We start from the raw sequence: 25,053 nt of genomic DNA, 5'->3' as shown, positions 1-25,053 counted from the left end.
ATATTAGACTTGTGTGTGTTTTGTGTGGCCAGTGATGGTTTATAACCACAGCGTGAAGCATACAAGGCCATGCAGTAAAATATAGTATGTCACATCACAGTTTTGCATGATTTTAAATATTGGCTTATGACAAAAGCATTTATAGGGTCAAATTTCACAATGTTTTCATCAGGTTATGCCTTTTCTCATCAAGGAAAAACAGTAAATATTGTGAATCTGTACAGTAATGTAGAGATATGTGATGAGTGAGTTAGCAGATTTTATGAATTTCACCTTTTTTTTCACATGATTGTCATTTTTTATCACAATTTAAATTTTTCTATCTAATAATTTCACTTTTTTTTTACACTTGTTTTTATTAATGTTATTCGTTTATTAATTGATAGGGAGAGGTGTGTTTGCATTGAAGCCAATTCATAAAGGCCCCCAAATCCCAATATGCTTGAATCTTATTAAATTCCCTTTTTCAGTTCTAGTTGTTTTTTTAGCTCAGTTTTAGTTGTTTTTGGTCAATTGTGATCAGATTTTTGCACACAGCAGCCATGTTTCCCGCAGTCTTGCTCAAAGAGGTTTGTCAGTCCACTGTCAGTGTAGATTTAAACACAGGAAGTGCTTTAAAATGACCTGAAACAATGCTAACTTACAGCTTCTGTATATGACTAAGATTCAGTATGGCTTGTGTGTTTTTTGTGTTTGCATGGTCATGGTTTTTGAGACCGGTGTTTGGCATGTGAGGCCTACAGTGAGACAGTGTGAACCAATACTTTAAGATATTAGACTTGTGTGTTTTTGTGTTTCCATGGTCATGGTTTTTGAGACCGGTGTTTGGCATGTGAGGCCTACAGTGAGACAGTGTGAGCCATACTTTAAGATATTAGACTTGTGTGTTTTTTGTGTTTCCATGGTCATGGTTTTTGAGACCGGTGTTTGGCATGTGAGGCCTACAGTGAGACAGTGTGAACCAATACTTTAAGATATTAGACTTGTGTGTGTTTTTGTGTGGCCAGTGATGGTTTATAACCACAGCGTGAAGCATACAAGGCCATGCAGTAAAATATAGTATGTCACATCACAGTTTTGCATGATTTTAAATATTGGCTTATGACAAAAGCAATTTTAGGGTCAAATTTCACAATGTTTTCATCAGGTTATGCCTTTTCTCATCAAGGAAAAACAGTAAATATTGTGAATCTGTACAGTAATGTAGAGATATGTGATGAGTGAGTTAGCAGATCTTATGAATTTCACCTTTTTTTTCACATGATTGTCATTTTTTATCACAATTTAAATTTTTCTATCTAATAATTTCACTTTTTTTTACACTTGTTTTTATTAACTGTTATTCGTTTATTAATTGATAGGGAGAGGTGTGTTTGCATTGAAGCCAATTCATAAAGGCCCCCAAATCCCAATATGCTTGAATCTTATTAAATTCCCTTTTTCAGTTCTAGTTGTTTTTTTAGCTCAGTTTTTGTTGTTTTTGGTCAATTGTGGTCAGATTTTTGCACACAGCAGCCATGTTTCCCGCAGTCTTGCTCAAAGAGGTTTGTCAGTCCACTGTCAGTGTAGATTTAAACACAGGAAGTGCTTTAAAATGACCTGAAACAATGCTAACTTACAGCTTCTGTATATGACTAAGATTCAGTATGGCTTGTGTGTTTTTGTGTTTGCATGGTCATGGTTTTTGAGACCGGTGTTTGGCATGTGAGGCCTACAGTGAGACAGTGTGAACCAATACTTTAAGATATTAGACTTGTGTGTTTTTTGTGTTTCCATGGTCATGGTTTTTGAGACCGGTGTTTGGCATGTGAGGCCTACAGTGAGACAGTGTGAACCAATACTTTAAGATATTAGACTTGTGTGTGTTTTTGTGTGGCCAGTGATGGTTTATAACGACAGCGTGAAGCATACAAGGCCATGCAGTAAAATATAGTATGTCACATCACAGTTTTGCATGATTTTAAATATTGGCTTATGACAAAAGCAATTATAGGGTCAAATTTCACAATGTTTTCATCAGGTTATGCCTTTTCTCATCAAGGAAAAACAGTAAATATTGTGAATCTGTACAGTAATGTAGAGATATGTGATGAGTGAGTTAGCAGATCTTATGAATTTCACCTTTTTTCCATGATTGTCATTTTTTATCACAATTTAAATTTTTCTATCTAATAATTTCACTTTTTTTTTTACACTTGTTTTTATTAACTGTTATTCGTTTATTAATTGATAGGGAGAGGTGTGTTTGCATTGAAGCCAATTCATAAAGGCCCCCAAATCCCAATATGCTTGAATCTTATTAAATTCCCTTTTTCAGTTCTAGTTGTTTTTTTAGCTCAGTTTTTGTTGTTTTTGGTCAATTGTGGTCAGATTTTTGCACACAGCAGCCATGTTTCCCGCAGTCTTGCTCAAAGAGGTTTGTCAGTCCACTGTCAGTGTAGATTTAAACACAGGAAGTGCTTTAAAATGACCTGAAACAATGCTAACTTACAGCTTCTGTATATGACTAAGATTCAGTATGGCTTGTGTGTTTTTTGTGTTTGCATGGTCATGGTTTTTGAGACCGGTGTTTGGCATGTGAGGCCAACAGTGAGACAGTGTGAACCAATACTTTAAGATATTAGACTTGTGTGTTTTTTGTGTTTCCATGGTCATGGTTTTTGAGACCGGTGTTTGGCATGTGAGGCCTACAGTGAGACAGTGTGAACCAATACTTTAAGATATTAGACTTGTGTGTTTTTGTGTGGCCAGTGATGGTTTATAACCACAGCGTGAAGCATACAAGGCCATGCAGTAAAATATAGTATGTCACATCACAGTTTTGCATGATTTTAAATATTGGCTTATGACAAAAGCAATTATAGGGTCAAATTTCACAATGTTTTCATCAGGTTATGCCTTTTCTCATCAAGGAAAAACAGTAAATATTGTGAATCTGTACAGTAATGTAGAGATATGTGATGAGTGAGTTAGCAGATTTTATGAATTTCACCTTTTTTTCACATGATTGTCATTTTTTATCACAATTTAAATTTTTCTATCTAATAATTTCACTTTTTTTTTACACTTGTTTTTATTAACTGTTATTCGTTTATTAATTGATAGGGAGAGGTGTGTTTGCATTGAAGCCAATTCATAAAGGCCCCCAAATCCCAATATGCTTGAATCTTATTAAATTCCCTTTTTCAGTTCTAGTTGTTTTTTTAGCTCAGTTTTTGTTGTTTTTGGTCAATTGTGGTCAGATTTTTGCACACAGCAGCCATGTTTCCCGCAGTCTTGCTCAAAGAGGTTTGTCAGTCCACTGTCAGTGTAGATTTAAACACAGGAAGTGCTTTAAAATGACCTGAAACAATGCTAACTTACAGCTTCTGTATATGACTAAGATTCAGTATGGCTTCTGTGTTTTTTGTGTTTGCATGGTCATGGTTTTTGAGACCGGTGTTTGGCATGTGAGGCCTACAGTGAGACAGTGTGAACCAATACTTTGAGATATTAGACTTGTGTGTTTTTTGTGTTTGCATGGTCATGGTTTTTGAGACCGGTGTTTGGCATGTGAGGCCTACAGTGAGACAGTGTGAACCAATACTTTAAGATATTAGACTTGTGTGTTTTTTGTGTTTCCATGGTCATGGTTTTTGAGACCGGTGTTTGGCATGTGAGGCCTACAGTGAGACAGTGTGAACCAATACTTTAAGATATTAGACTTGTGTGTGTTTTTGTGTGGCCAGTGATGGTTTATAACCACAGCGTGAAGCATACAAGGCCATGCAGTAAAATATAGTATGTCACATCACAGTTTTGCATGATTTTAAATATTGGCTTATGACAAAAGCAGTTATAGGGTCAAATTTCACAATGTTTTCATCAGGTTATGCCTTTTCTCATCAAGGAAAAACAGTAAATATTGTGAATCTGTACAGTAATGTAGAGATATGTGATGAGTGAGTTAGCAGATCTTATGAATTTCACCTTTTTTTCCACATGATTGTCATTTTTTATCACAATTTAAATTTTTCTATCTAATAATTTCACTTTTTTTTTTACACTTGTTTTTATTAACTGTTATTCGTTTATTAATTGATAGGGAGAGGTGTGTTTGCATTGAAGCCAATTCATAAAGGCCCCCAAATCCCAATATGCTTGAATCTTATTAAATTCCCTTTTTCAGTTCTAGTTGTTTTTTTAGCTCAGTTTTAGTTGTTTTTGGTCAATTGTGGTCAGATTTTTGCACACAGCAGCCATGTTTCCCGCAGTCTTGCTCAAAGAGGTTTGTCAGTCCACTGTCAGTGTAGATTTAAACACAGGAAGTGCTTTAAAATGACCTGAAACAATGCTAACTTACAGCTTCTGTATATGACTAAGATTCAGTATGGCTTGTGTGTTTTTTGTGTTTGCATGGTCATGGTTTTGAGACCGGTGTTTGGCATGTGAGGCCTACAGTGAGACAGTGTGAACCAATACTTTAAGATATTAGACTTGTGTGTTTTTTGTGTTTCCATGGTCATGGTTTTTGAGACCGGTGTTTGGCATGTGAGGCCTACAGTGAGACAGTGTGAACCAATACTTTAAGATATTAGACTTGTGTGTTTTTGTGTTTCCATGGTCATGGTTTTTGAGACCGGTGTTTGGCATGTGAGGCCTACAGTGAGACAGTGTGAACCAATACTTTAAGATATTAGACTTGTGTGTGTTTTTGTGTGGCCAGTGATGGTTTATAACCACAGCGTGAAGCATACAAGGCCATGCAGTAAAATATAGTATGTCACATCACAGTTTTGCATGATTTTAAATATTGGCTTATGACAAAAGCAATTATAGGGTCAAATTTCACAATGTTTTCATCAGGTTATGCCTTTTCTCATCAAGGAAAAACAGTAAATATTGTGAATCTGTACAGTAATGTAGAGATATGTGATGAGTGAGTTAGCAGATCTTATGAATTTCACCTTTTTTTCCACATGATTGTCATTTTTTATCACAATTTAAATTTTTCTATCTAATAATTTCACTTTTTTTTTACACTTGTTTTTATTAACTGTTATTCGTTTATTAATTGATAGGGAGAGGTGTGTTTGCATTGAAGCCAATTCATAAAGGCCCCCAAATCCCAATATGCTTGAATCTTATTAAATTCCCTTTTTCAGTTCTAGTTGTTTTTTTAGCTCAGTTTTTGTTGTTTTTGGTCAATTGTGGTCAGATTTTTGCACACAGCAGCCATGTTTCCCGCAGTCTTGCTCAAAGAGGTTTGTCAGTCCACTGTCAGTGTAGATTTAAACACAGGAAGTGCTTTAAAATGACCTGAAACAATGCTAACTTACAGCTTCTGTATATGACTAAGATTCAGTATGGCTTGTGTGTTTTTTGTGTTTGCATGGTCATGGTTTTTGAGACCGGTGTTTGGCATGTGAGGCCTACAGTGAGACAGTGTGAACCAATACTTTAAGATATTAGACTTGTGTGTTTTTTGTGTTTCCATGGTCATGGTTTTTGAGACCGGTGTTTGGCATGTGAGGCCTACAGTGAGACAGTGTGAACCAATACTTTAAGATATTAGACTTGTGTGTGTTTTTGTGTGGCCAGTGATGGTTTATAACGACAGCGTGAAGCATACAAGGCCATGCAGTAAAATATAGTATGTCACATCACAGTTTTGCATGATTTTAAATATTGGCTTATGACAAAAGCAATTATAGGGTCAAATTTCACAATGTTTTCATCAGGTTATGCCTTTTCTCATCAAGGAAAAACAGTAAATATTGTGAATCTGTACAGTAATGTAGAGATATGTGATGAGTGAGTTAGCAGATCTTATGAATTTCACCTTTTTTTCACATGATTGTCATTTTTTATCACAATTTAAATTTTTCTATCTAATAATTTCACTTTTTTTTACACTTGTTTTTATTAACTGTTATTCGTTTATTAATTGATAGGGAGAGGTGTGTTTGCATTGAAGCCAATTCATAAAGGCCCCCAAATCCCAATATGCTTGAATCTTATTAAATTCCCTTTTTCAGTTCTAGTTGTTTTTTTAGCTCAGTTTTTGTTGTTTTTGGTCAATTGTGGTCAGATTTTTGCACACAGCAGCCATGTTTCCCGCAGTCTTGCTCAAAGAGGTTTGTCAGTCCACTGTCAGTGTAGATTTAAACACAGGAAGTGCTTTAAAATGACCTGAAACAATGCTAACTTACAGCTTCTGTATATGACTAAGATTCAGTATGGCTTGTGTGTTTTTGTGTTTGCATGGTCATGGTTTTTGAGACCGGTGTTTGGCATGTGAGGCCTACAGTGAGACAGTGTGAACCAATACTTTAAGATATTAGACTTGTGTGTTTTTTGTGTTTGCATGGTCATGGTTTTTGAGACCGGTGTTTGGCATGTGAGGCCTACAGTGAGACAGTGTGAACCAATACTTTAAGATATTAGACTTGTGTGTTTTTTGTGTTTCCATGGTCATGGTTTTTGAGACGGTGTTTGGCATGTGAGGCCTACAGTGAGACAGTGTGAACCAATACTTTAAGATATTAGACTTGTGTGTGTTTTTGTGTGGCCAGTGATGGTTTATAACCACAGCGTGAAGCATACAAGGCCATGCAGTAAAATATAGTATGTCACATCACAGTTTTGCATGATTTTAAATATTGGCTTATGACAAAAGCAATTATAGGGTCAAATTTCACAATGTTTTCATCAGGTTATGCCTTTTCTCATCAAGGAAAAACAGTAAATATTGTGAATCTGTACAGTAATGTAGAGATATGTGATGAGTGAGTTAGCAGATTTTATGAATTTCACCTTTTTTTTCACATGATTGTCATTTTTTATCACGATTTAAATTTTTCTATCTAATAATTTCACTTTTTTTTACACTTGTTTTTATTAACTGTTATTCGTTTATTAATTGATAGGGAGAGGTGTGTTTGCATTGAAGCCAATTCATAAAGGCCCCCAAATCCCAATATGCTTGAATCTTATTAAATTCCCTTTTTCAGTTCTAGTTGTTTTTTTAGCTCAGTTTTTGTTGTTTTTGGTCAATTGTGGTCAGATTTTTGCACACAGCAGCCATGTTTCCCGCAGTCTTGCTCAAAGAGGTTTGTCAGTCCACTGTCAGTGTAGATTTAAACACAGGAAGTGCTTTAAAATGACCTGAAACAATGCTAACTTACAGCTTCTGTATATGACTAAGATTCAGTATGGCTTGTGTGTTTTTTGTGTTTGCATGGTCATGGTTTTTGAGACCGGTGTTTGGCATGTGAGGCCTACAGTGAGACAGTGTGAACCAATACTTTAAGATATTAGACTTGTGTGTTTTTTGTGTTTGCATGGTCATGGTTTTTGAGACCGGTGTTTGGCATGTGAGGCCTACAGTGAGACAGTGTGAACCAATACTTTAAGATATTAGACTTGTGTGTTTTTTGTGTTTCCATGGTCATGGTTTTTGAGACCGGTGTTTGGCATGTGAGGCCTACAGTGAGACAGTGTGAACCAATACTTTAAGATATTAGACTTGTGTGTGTTTTTGTGTGGCCAGTGATGGTTTATAACCACAGCGTGAAGCATACAAGGCCATGCAGTAAAATATAGTATGTCACATCACAGTTTTGCATGATTTTAAATATTGGCTTATGACAAAAGCAATTTTAGGGTCAAATTTCACAATGTTTTCATCAGGTTATGCCTTTTCTCATCAAGGAAAAACAGTAAATATTGTGAATCTGTACAGTAATGTAGAGATATGTGATGAGTGAGTTAGCAGATCTTATGAATTTCACCTTTTTTTTCACATGATTGTCATTTTTTATCACAATTTAAATTTTTCTATCTAATAATTTCACTTTTTTTTTACACTTGTTTTTATTAACTGTTATTCGTTTATTTATTGATAGGGAGAGGTGTGTTTGCATTGAAGCCAATTCATAAAGGCCCCCAAATCCCAATATGCTTGAATCTTATTAAATTCCCTTTTTAAGTTCTAGTTGTTTTTTTAGCTCAGTTTTTGTTGTTTTTGGTCAATTGTGGTCAGATTTTTGCACACAGCAGCCATGTTTCCCGCAGTCTTGCTCAAAGAGGTTTGTCAGTCCACTGTCAGTGTAGATTTAAACACAGGAAGTGCTTTAAAATGACCTGAAACAATGCTAACTTACAGCTTCTGTATATGACTAAGATTCAGTATGGCTTGTGTGTTTTTTGTGTTTGCATGGTCATGGTGTTTGAGACCGGTGTTTGGCATGTGAGGCCTACAGTGAGACAGTGTGAACCAATACTTTAAGATATTAGACTTGTGTGTTTTTTGTGTTTCCATGGTCATGGTTTTTGAGACCGGTGTTTGGCATGTGAGGCCTACAGTGAGACAGTGTGAACCAATACTTTAAGATATTAGACTTGTGTGTGTTTTTGTGTGGCCAGTGATGGTTTATAACGACAGCGTGAAGCATACAAGGCCATGCAGTAAAATATAGTATGTCACATCACAGTTTTGCATGATTTTAAATATTGGCTTATGACAAAAGCATTATAGGGTCAAATTTCACAATGTTTTCATCAGGTTATGCCTTTTCTCATCAAGGAAAAACAGTAAATATTGTGAATCTGTACAGTAATGTAGAGATATGTGATGAGTGAGTTAGCAGATTTTATGAATTTCACCTTTTTTTTCACATGATTGTCATTTTTTATCACGATTTAAATTTTTCTATCTAATAATTTCACTTTTTTTTACACTTGTTTTTATTAACTGTTATTCGTTTATTTATTGATAGGGAGAGGTGTGTTTGCATTGAAGCCAATTCATAAAGGCCCCCAAATCCCAATATGCTTGAATCTTATTAAATTCCCTTTTTAAGTTCTAGTTGTTTTTTTAGCTCAGTTTTTGTTGTTTTTGGTCAATTGTGGTCAGATTTTTGCACACAGCAGCCATGTTTCCCGCAGTCTTGCTCAAAGAGGTTTGTCAGTCCACTGTCAGTGTAGATTTAAACACAGGAAGTGCTTTAAAATGACCTGAAACAATGCTAACTTACAGCTTCTGTATATGACTAAGATTCAGTATGGCTTGTGTGTTTTTTGTGTTTGCATGGTCATGGTTTTTGAGACCGGTGTTTGGCATGTGAGGCCTACAGTGAGACAGTGTGAACCAATACTTTAAGATATTAGACTTGTGTGTTTTTTGTGTTTCCATGGTCATGGTTTTTGAGACCGGTGTTTGGCATGTGAGGCCTACAGTGAGACAGTGTGAACCAATACTTTAAGATATTAGACTTGTGTGTGTTTTTGTGTGGCCAGTGATGGTTTATAACGACAGCGTGAAGCATACAAGGCCATGCAGTAAAATATAGTATGTCACATCACAGTTTTGCATGATTTTAAATATTGGCTTATGACAAAAGCAATTATAGGGTCAAATTTCACAATGTTTTCATCAGGTTATGCCTTTTCTCATCAAGGAAAAACAGAAAATATTGTGAATCTGTACAGTAATGTAGAGATATGTGATGAGTGAGTTAGCAGATCTTATGAATTCAATTTTTTTTTCCGCATCATTGTCATTTTTATCACAATTTAAAATTTTCAATCTAATAATTTCACTAACTGTTATTCATTAATTTATTGATAGGAAGAGGTGTGTTTGCATTGGAGCCCATTCATAAAGGTTCATTCGTTTTGGAGTACAGAGGAGTTTTGAAGACGACTGATAAGACTACAGCGTGGAATGAGTATACATACGTCTTCAAACACAAAGGAACGGAACATTGGTGTGTAAGCTGAATTGCAGGATGATATTCTTGATCAATAACAAAACCACTCATGACCCTTGTTTCCACTATGGGGGCAAATAGTGGCACCACGATGACTCTGTTGGCCCCCTAGTGCAAATGGCCCTATGCAGACATTTCTGGGTAAAAGAAATGCTTGGCAATCATGTTCTTGCTTCTTAATCCCAATTTTGTTATGATATTTAACTCCTTCTCCTGTAGCATTGATGCTTCAAGTGAAGATGGGACACTTGGCAGACTCGTGAATGATGCTGAAAAACCAAATGCAAAAATGAAAAAAATAGAGGTGGATGGTGTACCCAGTCTGTGTTTGTTTGCCATTGTTGACATTGAGGAAGGGCAAGAAATAACCTATGACTACGGAGGAGAAAACCTGCCATGGCGTTCTTCCCAAAGGCATCAAATATCCAAGGTAGAGTACATGTGACCAATTGAATCTATTTAAAAAATAGTAATTAATAGTATATAATAAGAAGACTGCAGCATGGCATAAGATCTTTTTTCTCTGTCTCCTTTCTGTCTTCTATCCGTCCTCTCGGTCTCCTCTCTCTGATAGTGATATAATATAGATAATTTCTTTGGGGCCGGATACAAATGAAATGCAAGCCAGAAGTTTGATATGTCAGCTCAATTTCAATTTCTGTATTTCAGCAGCAGATGTTCTACATTAAAATAACTGCCATGTCTCCCTCTTTCATTCTCCTCTGGTTCTCCCTTTTCCCCTCCATCAGCCTATGGCTCCAAGTACAGTAGAGAAACCTGTTCTCCACACACCAGTCGTCTCTCCATCTACAGGCGACATACCATTCCTTTCCTCCACTGTGCTCCCTGAAGAGGTTTGTTAGTACATTTGTTGGTGTAGCTTCAAGTGTTTTAACATGACCTGAAACAATGTTCACTTTCTGCTTCTGTATAGGATTTAGGTTTGTTATGGTTCCATAACCCTTGTTATATGTTTTGTGTGCTTATTCATGGTGTTTGGGCCAATTTGCCACAGTAGCATTAGACCCGAAAGTACCATAGATCTCATAGGTACTGGAGATGTAATTCTTCCATGACTGATGGGTTTTCTCTTTCCTCTTCTCTTGTTTATCCGTAATCTACTCTTTTATGACTGATGTTTTAGTAATGGCTGTGTGACCTTTGAGTGTTTTAATTGTGGTTTTGCTTTATTTTTCCACATGGAAATTTGGTTGGATAACAGCAGCAAGCCAAGAGGCCAGGGGGTTGCAATGATGGTAAGAAATATTTATAAAAAAAACATAATAGAGGAAGGACATACCAGGCAAAACCTTATAATAAGTAGTAAGTCATTTGAGGGGGATATAATACATAATTTACACAATCCAATTGTTTTCATTTTCATTATAATCTATTTAAGGTTTTGAAGAACAGAGAGGAAGGAAGAGAAGAAAGCAAGATAATTCAGGAGGAATGAGGAAGAGAGAGACGGGTAAGAATTGGCATAGCCATTGTTTTCTTCTTTTTTTCTTTCTCCTCGAACTTTTATCTTACTTTTCTTTGGATTTATTTGGTGGATTTTATTTATTTGCACTACGGACACTAGTGAAATTGTGTCTGCTCTGGCCTCACTGTTTTTCACGCTTATTACAGCTGTGTCTGGGGAGTCTGTGTACAGCCATGACACTATTCTTTACACCAGGGATCAGTTGACGCTGCTTAACACAGCGGTGTTGTCTCAAGACAGTCCCAAAATCCCCCTGGGATATCAATTGATAACATTCAAATTTACATTCAAATTAAACTAGAATTTAATAAACAATAAAACCCCAACATCCCAGAGAAGAAAACATTCTGAAGATTTGAGCTGGCATTGCAAGGCTAGATTTCAGCCCCCTAGAGGAAGTAATCAAAGTACAAAATTCAAATCTGTATTCACAAGATAAATTTCAATGTGTTTTTTTCTTATAGATTGCAAGAAACATCGTGTTGTGAAAGAGAACTTGGGCTCATTTGAAAAATGCTCACTTTGCCGTGGGCCATTTTCTTCATTGAAGTGGTGGGGGCTAAGATGTGAAGGTTTGTATAAAAATTCTAAGATCAACATGTTGCATTACACATGTACACTGTGTTTGCCTGTAGAAAGACAATCCCCTCACAATCAACAGACTTAAAGTTGTTTTTAACACGTTTGTGCCGGATGCTTCGCGCCGACACATTACATCTTCCGCTGGTTACTGCATTGCGCAACTCTGAACCTCCTGCCGGCTGCTGCGTGGCGCAAAGGATCATCCAGCACTTCTTCATCATCATCATCATCTACCACGTCCTCCCTCCCAAACTCCTCACTATCTTCCACCTCAATGTCACTGTCCTCGCTGTCAAAATCTTCCTCTGTCATAACCATTTTCTTGCTTGTCTCTCAAAAATTCATAAACAAACGCACATGTATGTCTCGTTGATTGACATGATTTTCAGCAAACTACGGTACATTTTGGTGGTCACATGGCTTTAAATAGCCAACAAGACCCGCCTCATGTGTATTTGAACCAATGACGTTGCGTTCTCTGATGCACGCGTCATGAAAAGACAGGCGGATACAAAATGCTGCACCACGCAGCAGCCGGCAGGTTCAACGCAGTAACCGGCGGTAGATGTAATGTGTCGGTGCGAAGCATCCAGCAGAAATAGGTTAAAAAGCGAATGAAGCCTTAAAATCCTCATCATAGTTTAAAGATTCACAAGTGAACATGCATTAAGAAAACTGCACCCATTGTTTTCCAAATCAAAAAATTAAGGAAAAAACATGAACTTTGTTATTGTTATACAGAAAAGTGAAGAAATCAGATATTAGGCTGTTCAATGAGTCAAGCTATTGACTCTGTGAAAAAACAAGTGGCCCACATTGCGAGATGAAGGCCCTGAAGTACACCAGGGGCCTCATGTATAAACGTTGCGTACAAACAAAAAGTTTGCGTACGCTGGTTTTCACGGACACTTTGTGATGTATAAAAAATTACCTTGATGGGAGAATGTGCTGGCCATCACGCAAACTGTTGAGCAGTCGCTGATATTCCATAAAAGTTTGATCATTCATCTGGAGAATGTTACACATGTTAACCTCTGTTAAACATGAGGACGGAAAATTGGACAAAGAATGACATCGGGGCGCATCTACAGGCATTTCCATATTAATTTATAGGAGGAGGTAAGGCGGAGTCGGTGGCTCGTGCCCGTGCGCTCAACTTCGCGTTGATTGTGATGTATAAAGGAAATGTGCGCAGGACCTGGCGTACGCCCGCTTTTATACATGTGAATATTTTTGTATGTAAGCAGAGGTGGGTAGAGTAGCCAAAAATTTTACTCAAGTAAAAGTACTGTTACTTCAGAATAATATGACTCAAGTAAAAGTAAAAGTAGTCATCCAAATAATTACTTGAGTAAGAGTAAAAAAGTACTTGGTGAAAAAACTACTCAAGTAGTGAGTAACTGTTGAGTAACGTCTGATTTATTTCTTAACACAAGCATCAATCAGACCGACAAAAATACAAAATAATCATATTTAGGCGAACTATTGTTCATCCAATCGATAAAATAAATTAAAATTAATTTATTAATTACAAAATAGCTTAAGTGAGAGACTTGTCACATTAAATTTGGATGGATACTGCATGTGTAAAACATACCGTATGTAACCTAAAAGACAAAGATCCACCTCTCCACAGCAGAAACTAAAACTACCGCTACGTTTCCTCAGGTTAGATGTTGAGTTGTTGAACGCTCACATGTCCGTTTGTTTTGGTCGACACAGAAGACGCCGCATGATGTAGCTGCTGTTTCGCACTTTTCCTAAGGTAACCACCTTAAGCGGAAGACTTTCTCTCTCTCTGTCAAAATAAAACATTAAAATGAGACGTACACTGGGGTAAAAACAATGACGCGTAGAATACCAAAGAGGTAAAAAGAAAAGTAACGAGCTCCTTGTAGCCTGATGTAGCGGAGTAAGAGTACAGTTTCTTCTTCACTAATCTACTCAGTTACAAGTAAAAGTATAGTGATTTAAAACTACTCCTAGAAGTACAATTTTTTTCAAAAACTTACTCAAGTAAATGTAACGGAGTAAATGTAACTCGTTACTACCCACCTCTGTATGTAAGTACTCTTTTAATGTTTTGGCCATACACCATCTTCTGGTATAAAAACTGCTAAATCTTTTATACATGAGGCCCCTGGAGTTTATTAAAATAACATGGTGGTTTCTACTTTGCTGCTTCTGCTGTAAACATTGTCAAAATCTGGCGCAATGCACTGAGGAAAAATAACTAGTGGTCTTCTAGCAACACTGGGTGAGATTTTGACGATGTTTACAGCAGTAGCGGTAGGAGCACAGTAGAGGCTGGGGTTTGGCAAGTTTCATCCCAAGACCAAAGCGAAGTGGCCAGCCACCACCACACACCACAGCTAAATCCCAGCGATGCTGTCTACCTGCTGTTCGACACGCTGTTGTGCAGCATCACAACAAGGGATCCATGGTGTTGAGTGGATGTGCCTGGCCATCTTGCTCAGGTCTCTGTGTGGAATGCACAAAATTCCTCCTGTTTTCCTCAACAGTAGCACTGACGAGCTGTACATATCTTTGTAGCTTCATTGTGAAACATTACAACATTAATGCTAACCTTAGTATTTTGTGGTTTTAACAGTTTGCACCACTGTCTGGCATACATACTGCTTTCACTCCAAAGACAAAAGACAAAAGACTTTGGTAAGTAGTTATTTTGGTAACCCTTTACTGGAAGCAGTATCCATAAGGTTTTTATGCCACCTACACCTACATAAGCACTAAGAACTGGCATAAAAAGATATTTATTGAACTGCTTTTCCAAAAGGTTTAAAGTGTTAGTTCAAATAGTGTATTCTGTGTCATGGGTAATAGATTTGGTGTTAACAGTGAATGTAACAAAATGTATTCTCAAATTGATGTCACCAAAATAATTCTTTGACTGTGGACTCTCACAGATGCTGATACCTCTATTTTGATTTGAAAACAAAACACAAATTACATTTGAAATTGTATGAACTTTGAAAACATCAGTAAGGTGAAATACCCTAGCAGTCCACTATACCAAAGATGTAATGGCAGCATCCTCATTGACTTGTCATTATTTGTTAACCACGTTTCCAAAAATTGCCGTTCAATTATGAGTTATAGAATCAAATTTCACAAGGTATTCACCATTGAGCAAAATGTAAATATTGTGAGTCTGCTCAGTAAATGTTCTAGCTAAATATGTTCAGATAATATTTAATGTGTGTGAGTTGGTAGATCAGCTCAATTTCAAATTCAGTATTTCAGCAGCAGATGTTCTACATTGAAATAACTGCCATGTCTCCCTCTTTCATTCTCCTCTGTTCTCCCTTTTTTCCCCTCCATCAGCCTATGGCTCCATGTACAGTAGAGAAACCTGTTCTCCACACACCAGCCGTCTCTCCATCTACAGACCACTCAACTGTCGTCTCTCCATCTACAGACCACTCAACTGTCGTCTCTCCATCTACAGACCACTCAACTGTCGTCTCTCCATCTACAGACCACACACCAGTTGTCTCTCCATCTGCAGACCACTCACCAGTTGTCTCTCCATCTGCAGACCACTCACCAGTCGTCTCTCTATCTGCAGGCAACACACCATTTCTCTCCTCTACAGTGCTCCCTGAAGAGGTTTGTTTGTACATTTGTTGGTATAGCTTCAAATGCAAGAAATTCTTTAACATGACCTGAAAAGATGCTCGCTTTCTGCTTCTGTATATGACTCATGATTTGATATGGTCCAATAACCCTTGTGTGTTTAGCAGTTAGAAGCACTATTTTAGCACAAAGACTTCCGTGTGTTTGTGATAAATAAATCGATTATACATCGTAATTTTTTTTAGTTAGGATGATGTTGATAAAATGAAATTGCTAAATCAAGATTTTCTTTTCAACTACTTGAGCAACCACTTAATTACTTCAGCGACTGACCTTTGGTAACATATCTACCACTTGACTTCAATTCACTGTTAATAAATTAAGCGTCGTCGTACTTTTACTTATGTACTGCGGCTTTAACACAAGGTGAACGACACTGCTCCATCTGCTTAAATTACGCTTCCCCCTCCTACCCATAGTTGTAGTATGTTTACCACCGCAATTATCTATCTAATCTAAAATAACAGGAGAAGAGAGGTGTGGAGTTTAACACTCTCTGACATGGAATGACTGGAAACAAAACTTCAACAATAAAAGCCAGCAAACAAACAGAACAAAAATAAAAGTGAACGAGCAGAGTATGAGCATAATTAATTAGCCATGTGCTCAGCAGTTAAACTATAGTCCACACAGTGGCATTTCTACAACATTTGTTGTCCCTAGACTGCTTCCACATTCATTATTTTGACCGCTTTGAGCAACTTATGTGAAATAATTTTTCTCTTTTGTTATTAAAATATTTTTCTTTTTAAACATTTTGAACAGTCCTAGTTTGTGTGTGTGTCTGCGCGCTCAGTAGTGGTTTATAAAAGCACAGTGAGAAACATATGAGGTCCAGTTGCTTGTTGCTTGTTGATTGTCATGTAGTGTTTATTACAGGTGTTATGTATGCCTTATGGTTTCTTTTATTTTCCTTGTATTTTAATCAGAATAAAAGTGACTTCAGTGAAGAGGAGCTATCGGATGATGTATCTGATCCAGAATACGTTCCAGGCTCAGAAAGTGACACAGAGGATGAGGAACCAATAAACAGCTTGGCAAACCCAACATTACAGGTCGCTGAAGAATCACTAATGGATACCTCTATGAACTGTAATGTCACAGATGACACCCCTAACACTGGACAATCTTGCACCAACACAGTACCTTCAACCAGTGTTGTAAAAGCAGGACAAAATTTCTGCTTCATTTGCAAGGATTTTCATTTCAAAATAGCGCGGCATTATAAAACTCACATAAAAGAGAATTCTGATGTTGCATATGCCCTTAGTCTCCCAGCAAGCTCAACAACTAGGAAGAAGCTTCTAGAGAATCTTCGCAACAGGGGAAACTTTGAGTATAACAGAGATGTGCTGAAAAAAGGAAGTGGTCAGCTCAAAGTGAAGCGCAGAGCCAAGAAGGTTGAATGCAAAAAATATGAATATTGTATCCATTGTAAGGGTATGTTTTTGCGACCAGAACTATGGAGACATATGAAAAGGTGCTCCTCCAAACCAGAGGAACAGGATCATCAAGGAAGAAAAAGAGTGCTCGGCCTAGCATCTGCAATCCAGTCAGCATGTTCAAGCACAGTTGATGATGGGGTGCTTAAAATGTTAAGCCATATGCATGACGATGTCATTGCAAGTGTTATTCGTAATGACTTCTGCCTTCTTCGGTATGCTGACACCCTTTTCGCAAAACATGGACATGACCCTTCAAAACATGACTATATCCGCCAAAAAATCCGTCAGCTGGGAAGATTCCTGCAAACCATTCGCAAAAGGTCTTTAATCCTAACCTTAGAGGATGCCATAAAACCAGGTAATTTCATGGAAGTAATTGAAGCAGTAAAAGAAACAGCAGGATTTGATAAAGAAAAGAACTGTTACAAAACTCCAAGCCTTGCACTTAAAATTGGACACTCACTGTTGAAAGTGAGTGACATCATTCATTGTCATGCTCTTATGGCTGGAGATGACAACTTGATTAAATCCTCAAAGGCGTTTCAGAAGCTTTATACTGCAAAGTGGTCGGAGTACATATCCCACTGTGCCTTAAGCACCATTAGTGACCTGAAATATAACAAAACAGCCAAATTACCGCTCACTGATGATGTAACGAAATTTAACAAGCATCTTGACAAAACTGTTGAATCAGCAACTGCTGCATTAAAGAAGGAGACAACAGTGCAGAACTACTCCAGCCTTGCAAAAGCCGCATTGACCAAGATTGTCCTTTTCAATAGAAGACGTGTTGGGGAGGTCTCAAAGATGAAACTGAGACACTTTCTGGAAAGAAACAAAGAAACAAACACCCTTGATGAATTGGGGCTGTCAGAGTGTGAAAAGAAACTCTGCAACTATTTTGAGCGTGTTGAACTAAAAGGAAAAAGGGATAGAAAGGTAGCAGTGCTGCTGACACCTAAGATGGTAAATGGACTCAACATTATGATTGAGAAGAGGAAAGAATGTGGTGTCCCAGACCAAAATGAATACTTGTTTGCTGTACCAAATTGTCTGACTTACTACAGAGGACATCAGTGTCTCAGACAGCTCGCAGATGAGTGTGGTGCCAAGAGGCCAGAGTATCTACGATCAACTCAACTGCGCAAAGACATAGCGACCACATCACAAATCCTGAACTTGAAGAGCAATGAACTAGATCAGCTTGCTGATTTTATGGGGCACGATATATCAGTACATAGACAGTTCTACCGTCTGTCAGAGCCTACCATACAGAGTGCCAAAATTTCCAAGTTGCTCCTTGCACTGGAAAAGGGAAAGATGCATGAGCTTAAAGGAAAATCTCTTGACGAAATTGAAGGTATTAAAATTCTTATGTTATTTATGTAAAATGTAGACCTAAAGGGGTTATAGTATGTATTTAAAGAAATCTTGGTTTTAAAGGATCTTTAGAGGGCTTCATTACTGGAGTTTTATAGACCATGCCTTTTGTGAATCTTGTGGTTTCAAAGTAATTAATTAAGCTATCAGGTAAATACTTCAGTAAATACGTAACTTTGCTGTCACACTAATGTAGGTCATTCAGGCGCCGTCCATTTTTCTTTGTTCAGCTTTGAGATGGTTCCACACCTTCATCAGAGTCCAGCTGTCTTGAATGAATTGGTTTGATTTGGATTTTCAATGAACACACTTTTTTAAATAAGACCTTACAGTTCATAGTGCATATCAGAACAAAAATGAAGTCAAAAGAGCTGAAGAAAAGCCCGGAGAGAGCTGTAGCAAGACAGAGATTTGGACAAGGCTAGAAAAAAAATCTACTGCCTTTTTTTTCCAAGAGCTCAGTGGTCTCCATAAGTGTAATATGGAAGATGTTTGGGTCAACCAGGACTCTTCCTACAGCTGACTGGCCAGACAAACTGAACAGCTAGGGAGAAGAACCTTGGTGAGAGAGGTAAGCACCCCAAAGATCCCTCTGACTGAGTTCCAGATATCCTGTGTGGAGATGGAGATAGTTTCAGAAACACATGAAAGGCAAAAAACAAACCTGATGAACTCCCAGGCTGTGAGTAACTGTGAAGCCTTTTTATTTGTCTTTCACTGAGGAGAAGCTCTCATTGGTCACCTCTGCCATAGAGACCAGCTTTTGTGCAGATCTGCAGCAGTGGTTGTCGGCCTGCAACCTGGGTCTCTGGAGCTCAGTCACAGTCATCTTCAGGTTCTTAGCTACCTCTCTCATCAAGGTTCTTCTCCCCCAACTGTTCAGTTTGGCTGGATGGCCAGTCCTGGTTGGAGACACTGAGCTCTCAGAAACAATAAATGCCGGTTTGTTATTTCTAGCCTTGTTCATATCTGTGCCTTTCTACAACTCTCCCTGAGCTCTTGGAGCAGTTCTTTTGACCTCATGGATCTAATTTTTGCTCTTATATGCAACATGAGTTGTAAGGCCTTATTAAGGTCATTTTTTGACATGAAGTTGTATGACATCCTCAGCTTCAGTGTTGTAGAGTTCTGTAATTCCAGCTAGTTTGCTGGGGTCACAAAGAAAGTGTTTTGCTTGACAAAACAATGTGTTCAAAAGAGTAACACATTTGCATCACAAAACCGGTGTCCTGACCCACAGTTGTAGCACCACCATTGATCATTCACTCCACCTCGCAGCTACAGCTTTTCCTTTTTCTTTATTTGTGGCCCCAGCAAACTAGCCGGATTTACAAACTTCAACAACAAAACCAGGACAGAGGTCTGCTCACAGGACGCAGTGGGGGAAAAGTCACCTACACTGATAAAATGCGGTGCGTCTGCATCCAGTAAATTTTCAAAATAATAACCCTGTGCCGACATCCTGATCGTATTTCACATTTGCCCCTTAAACATGAGCCTATGTCATAAATTGGTGAAACAGGTCAGATTTTTTTTACAAGGTGACTTATTGAGATCAGGTGAGAAATGTAATTTTGTGGTTTCTGTCCAGAAAGCCCCAGCCTCTGTTTCCGTGTGTTTATTTACAGGCCAGTCTTGCGTAGTCCAATGTGGCAGTGACATTGATGTACAATCCCCTGGACAACACAGCATCTATGAGACTATATGTTGGACAGGCAGTATGTAAAATATAGCAGTAAAAAGCAGTATAGGACATGTTGGCACAGATTGAATTTATTATTTATTCATTGAAACTTAGATTTAATCATCACGGTGATCTATTAGTGGGAGGTATTCCAGAAAGTGTGTTCATTGAAAACTGACTTGATCCAGAAACGGAGTCAGTTACCAAAGTAACATTGACATAACGCTCCAACATTCAGATATTACACAATGTAACCTTTTTAATTTGTTTTTTAACCAAATTAAAGTACTTTCCCATTATTTGTCCAGATGTCACAGATGATGATGATGAGAGTGAGGAGGAACAAACATTCACAACAAACATTCACAACAAAGCAGAGGTAGATTGTCCTCGTGAACTGAACGGTATGTACTTTGAATATGATCTATAATGTTGGTACATATAGTACATACTGCTGGAAACTAGCTCTAGACACTCTCCATTGATTAAATTATTACCTATTCCATCATTTATTTTTTTAATCTTGTGTAGCTCCTGGCCACTTTACAACAATGGCCGCGTTTCCCGGATTCAAACATTCTTAAGGACTTAAGAATCCTCTTAACCTCCTAAGCCCGAGAGCCCCACTGGCAGGGGGAAATTCATAACCTTTTTTCCAACTTCAAATTTTTCCCAATTTCAAATGACGTCCCTAAAACGAAACTTTGTCAAGATCTGTTTTATTTAAAAAGATAAATGTCTCTGTTTGTTCATGTCACTTTAATTGTTGCAAAATGGGACAAACTGACCACTATACACAATAACAGATCCCTATTTAGCGCCTGTGTTTCGATACAGTATTGCCACTGAAAATATTGCGATGGTTTATCGATTTTCCCCACCCCCACACCTAGCTAGTAGCCCACTGTAAAGTTGAGGGTGGCCTTATATAATATTTAAACTGCTCTATTCCAGTAGATACATATATGTCTTGGCAATGAAGTAATTAAAAAAAAATTAAAATAGGCTATTTTTCAGGCAGGTGCCTGTGCACTGTTAGAGTATTCTGGGTTGTTGTTACTGTCTGATTTTGATCAAACCTTGTATATATTAAGAATGTGTCCCAAAACCAAGGCTAAATCTAAGAGAGTTGTTTTCCTGGATTTAGTCGGATTTGACACAGAATGACCCAGCTGAATGTCATTTGGCTCAAATCCTCCCATTTACATTGATTCAGGCAGGTTTGATTTTGAAAATAAAACTTGTGTATAAGGTGCTGTAAAAAGTTTTAAAATGGGCATTGAAAGTGCTTGAAAAGTGCTTGAACTATAATAAAAACCATATTGTTTTGGAAGCATATAAAACTATTTTTGCTGACTGAAGCATAAACAATGAACAGTGGAAACGGCCATATTACTTATGGTCTTCACAGGTTGCAGATAAATGTGAAACAGCCATCTAAAGACATATTTGACTGAAAATCACTGGAACCCCGAAACTTTTCTTGGATCAGGAAATGAAGTTTCAATACAATGTAAACCTATATGATCTATTTCTGCTTTTATTGAGCTAACTGATGTTGGATATTAGTGTTTATTGAACCTCAGTTCTTGTCCTCAGTTATATAGTACTAATATAGTAAATAATATTCAATTCCTTTCTTTACAAAATTGAACAACAAATACTTTTTAATAAAAGGCATCTACTATGCTCTTCTGTTACACATTTTTCAGACATGGACACTCCTGATGCAGATGGACTCCCTCCTGTACATAATGGTATGATCAAGTTACATTATAATACGTATCAAGTTTATAATATCCAGTGCTTAACCTTCAGTTAAGTTTCTGGGCCTACAAAGAGGTCATCACCATCATCAGATCAACATGCAGGGACAGAGAGACAAACAGAGAACAACAAAAAGAGAGAAGTGGGGTTTTTATGTTCAATTTGCAGAGGAAAAAAATCTTAATGAAAACGCTGGAAATTTATAAAAAAACGTGAAATATTGCTTGAAATGTTTTACGGTGGAAGTGGAAAAGTCAACATTTTAATGAACGAAATATGCAACCTTTTGCAGTGGAAACAGTTTTACGGATTACAGACACACGCATACAGGAAATACGTCATTTACTACAATTAGTAAACAGCTGGCAAAGTCACTTTCACAAAACCACTATTAATTGTCATGGTTAATTGTTTCTATCCGGATGAAAGTCGTAGCCAGCCATACTAACAATTATGTCATCCTGTTTGTTTTCAGTACGCAAAGACAAGACACGAAGACCATGGACCAAAGCAGAAGAAAAAGCTGTGCTGAGACATTTCAAGTCTCACATAATTAAAGGTCATTTAGCATCAAAGAAGGAGTGTGTGGTTTGCAAAGAATGTGAACAGCCAGCACTGAAAAATAGAACATGCCAAAACATTAGAGACTTTGTGAGAAACAAGGGGCTGACTTTTAAGCGCCAAAACCGCCACCCACACTAAAAAACAATATGTGTGCAGCCAGCGTTGTGACGATAAACAAAAAATAATTTTCAAATAATAATCGTTATATTATACATTATATATTATTAAGTGTAATTTTTTAAAATGTTTTTCTGGGAAGTTGCCGGTAACATCTGGCGGGGGGACAGCCAATGTAAATCAGCCTCTGGCTGCAATTGGGGTGCAATAATGTTGTTTTTTTTCCAATATGTTCAATGTTGCACATTGTCCCTTTGAAATAAATGAATTGAAATTGAAATCTCCTAATTGTGAAAGTTAATGTTCTCAAGAATAGTTACATCAATATGCAATGCTACACAAAAAATTTAAGGCTTCAAATAGCCCGTGATCAGTATCGGTTATCGGCCCAAAAAATCCTGATAGGATCACCTCTAACGTCGACTACATTTTTATGGGTGAGTAAGGCTCCAATACAACAACTGGTGCATTTGCACTCCATTTTTTGTGTTGTCTTTTTAGACTATATCTATGGTGTCATACAACAGCTTGTGTTTGTCAAGTTTCTTACTCTTCCTTAACATGCCAAACTTGAAAGGCCTAGAAAAAAACAGATTACGTGCAGGAAACTCAGTTCATTTTCTTTCTTTTCTGAATTTATTCACTCAGAATTGTCTATTTCAGGTTGATAACCTCAACCAATCAAAAGCATTATCAGCTTCTAAAAACAATTAGAAACAATATTAAACAATCCATTAAAAAAAGCACGATTATCGTTACTTTACGTGCTGTTAGAGATTTTAATCATGCAGCCCCATACATCAGTGGAGAGAGTAGACATGAGTCCAGGATGTCTTGCGTTGAAAATGTTTATTTACTTGATCAAGGAGAAGTGAATGAATGATCAGTACACATTAAGTTCTGATGCTCCTTTCAATTCTAAAGTGTGTGTCCTCTGGGGAAACCAAACAGATAATGCCAAAAGTTTGAGACATGCCCAAATATGGGCAGATCCAACACATCTACAATATACAGAATTTACTATACCGGTCCATAGACAAAACTTTGCTTAGATGCCCGTCAGGACCTTTGTCCTCCATCCAACATAATATCAAACCTCTGACTCCAGTAACCATTACCTCATTTAGGGAAAACAGTCAATCACATATCTGGCCTTGGCTGCTCACATTGAAAAAGTAATGGTTGACATTCAGTCATTAATTTGTCATCCAATTATTAATCTAACTCAAAAAGTTTTGTTATTTTGGCTAAAAATTTCATAACAAATTAAAGACCACTGAGAATGAAAATAACTAAAAATGAGGATTGTAGTGGGTCTTTAAAAAGGTTTTTAAGAGATTAAATATAGTACTGCATTATTATAGGTCTTGTAATGTTGGTCAGTCCTCTTATACCGTTACCTGGTTTGTGTGTGTGTGTAATATGTAAACAGACCTCATAAACACTGTTGGTTTCACAAACCACCATTTGTGTGACCCCGTAAGCCTGTGATATGTCACATATTTTTCTAAAAGAAAAAATATGATTTTGAAGTCAGATTTGTGTTCTGCATGTAAAACAAAATTTTTTGATATGTCTTTTAAGTTTACCAGATGTTGCGTTAGGTGTGGTCTCATAAACCACTGCCACGCAAGAATCTGCAAATTGGTCTCTTAAACCACATATGCCTGTATGTGTGTGTGTGTGTGTGTGTGTGTGTGTGTGTGTGTGTGTGTGTGTGTGTGTGTGTGTGTGTGTGTGTGGTGTGTAGTGTGTGGTGGTGTGTTGTGTGGTGTGTGTGTGTGTGTTGTGTGTGTGTGTGTGTGTGGGTTCCTACAGCACCTCCTCAATTTGTACATGTCCACCATCCTGCCCAATGTGATGTTGAGCTGAGTACTTTGACCTGGGTCTGCCTTACCGTGACCGACAGACGAAACCGGTCACCATCGACTCTGCTCTCGCGACCAATAAATACAATGGGCTGTCAAGTGTCCACCATCACCCAGATGAGGCCCGAGTTGAGGGTAAGTTTGACAAGGCCTAATTATACGCTAACTGTGCTATATGTACTATTCTAGCATTTGTGTGGAATTTATACAGCAAATCAGATGACTTCTAGCATTATAAAATGTTTAGAAATACAAAATATTAAATTTTTCAACCAATTGCTGCATAAGTAATAAAATCCGCTGCATGTGCGTGAGTATTTTCATAGGAATACATGTAATGTGAAATATAAAAAAGCATGTTTTTTTCTTTTTGGATATTAATGAGTGAGTTTCTTAATTTTTCTTGAGCCTTGCTTTGAGTTCAAATGGCAAAAGCTTACAGTTTTACACTTTTCTTTTTCAGAGTTTAAGCTGAAAAAGATGTGGAAGAGTCCTAATGGAACCATCCGGAACATCTTGGGTGGCACCGTTTTCCGTGAGCCAATCCTTTGTAAAAACATCCCTCGTCTTGTTCCCGGTTGGACAAAAGCCATAACAATCGGCAGACATGCTTTTGGTGATCAGGTAAGAAATGCGAAATGTGTGTTTTGCTCTTAACAAAGATGCATCCTAACTGATGGAGGAGCAATCTGACAGCTCAGGCTTGATGTCTGATCTCACAGTACAGGGCCACAGACTTTGTTATTGACCA

At 37.5% G+C, this 25,053-nt stretch overlaps 2 protein-coding genes across 2 annotated transcripts in view; both read left to right on the top strand.

Moving 5' to 3' along the window:
- Nucleotides 1–24,011, top strand: part of LOC116680494 (uncharacterized) — a 27,152-nt gene extending 3,141 nt beyond the window's left edge. Inside the window, exons 2-13 of the mRNA XM_032509498.1 lie at nt 9,611–9,749; nt 9,972–10,182; nt 10,502–10,606; nt 10,975–11,008; nt 11,152–11,223; nt 11,703–11,810; nt 14,432–14,493; nt 15,166–15,450; nt 16,407–18,282; nt 20,295–20,390; nt 21,699–21,743; nt 22,229–24,011. Of these exons, the coding sequence (XP_032365389.1) occupies nt 10,042–10,182; nt 10,502–10,606; nt 10,975–11,008; nt 11,152–11,223; nt 11,703–11,810; nt 14,432–14,493; nt 15,166–15,450; nt 16,407–18,282; nt 20,295–20,390; nt 21,699–21,743; nt 22,229–22,455 (3,051 nt within the window). The 5' untranslated portion in view covers nt 9,611–9,749; nt 9,972–10,041 and the 3' untranslated portion in view covers nt 22,456–24,011. The remainder of the gene's footprint in view (nt 1–9,610; nt 9,750–9,971; nt 10,183–10,501; nt 10,607–10,974; nt 11,009–11,151; nt 11,224–11,702; nt 11,811–14,431; nt 14,494–15,165; nt 15,451–16,406; nt 18,283–20,294; nt 20,391–21,698; nt 21,744–22,228) is intronic.
- LOC116680495 (isocitrate dehydrogenase [NADP], mitochondrial-like) lies at nt 22,868–25,048 on the top strand (the record flags this gene model as incomplete). Its single annotated transcript, XM_032509499.1, has 4 exons — nt 22,868–22,871; nt 24,303–24,437; nt 24,766–24,926; nt 25,025–25,048. Coding segments are annotated over exons 1-4 (324 nt in total), but the record flags the coding sequence as incomplete, so codon positions are not given.
- Nucleotides 25,049–25,053: the final 5 nt, after the last annotated feature.

The sequence above is a fragment of the Etheostoma spectabile genome, unplaced genomic scaffold (genome assembly GCF_008692095.1).
Source record: "Etheostoma spectabile isolate EspeVRDwgs_2016 unplaced genomic scaffold, UIUC_Espe_1.0 scaffold00018478, whole genome shotgun sequence".
NCBI classification, from domain to species: Eukaryota; Metazoa; Chordata; class Actinopteri; order Perciformes; family Percidae; genus Etheostoma; species Etheostoma spectabile.
Note: the sequence above shows the minus strand (reverse complement) of the source record. Positions and strands in the feature narration are given on the sequence as shown.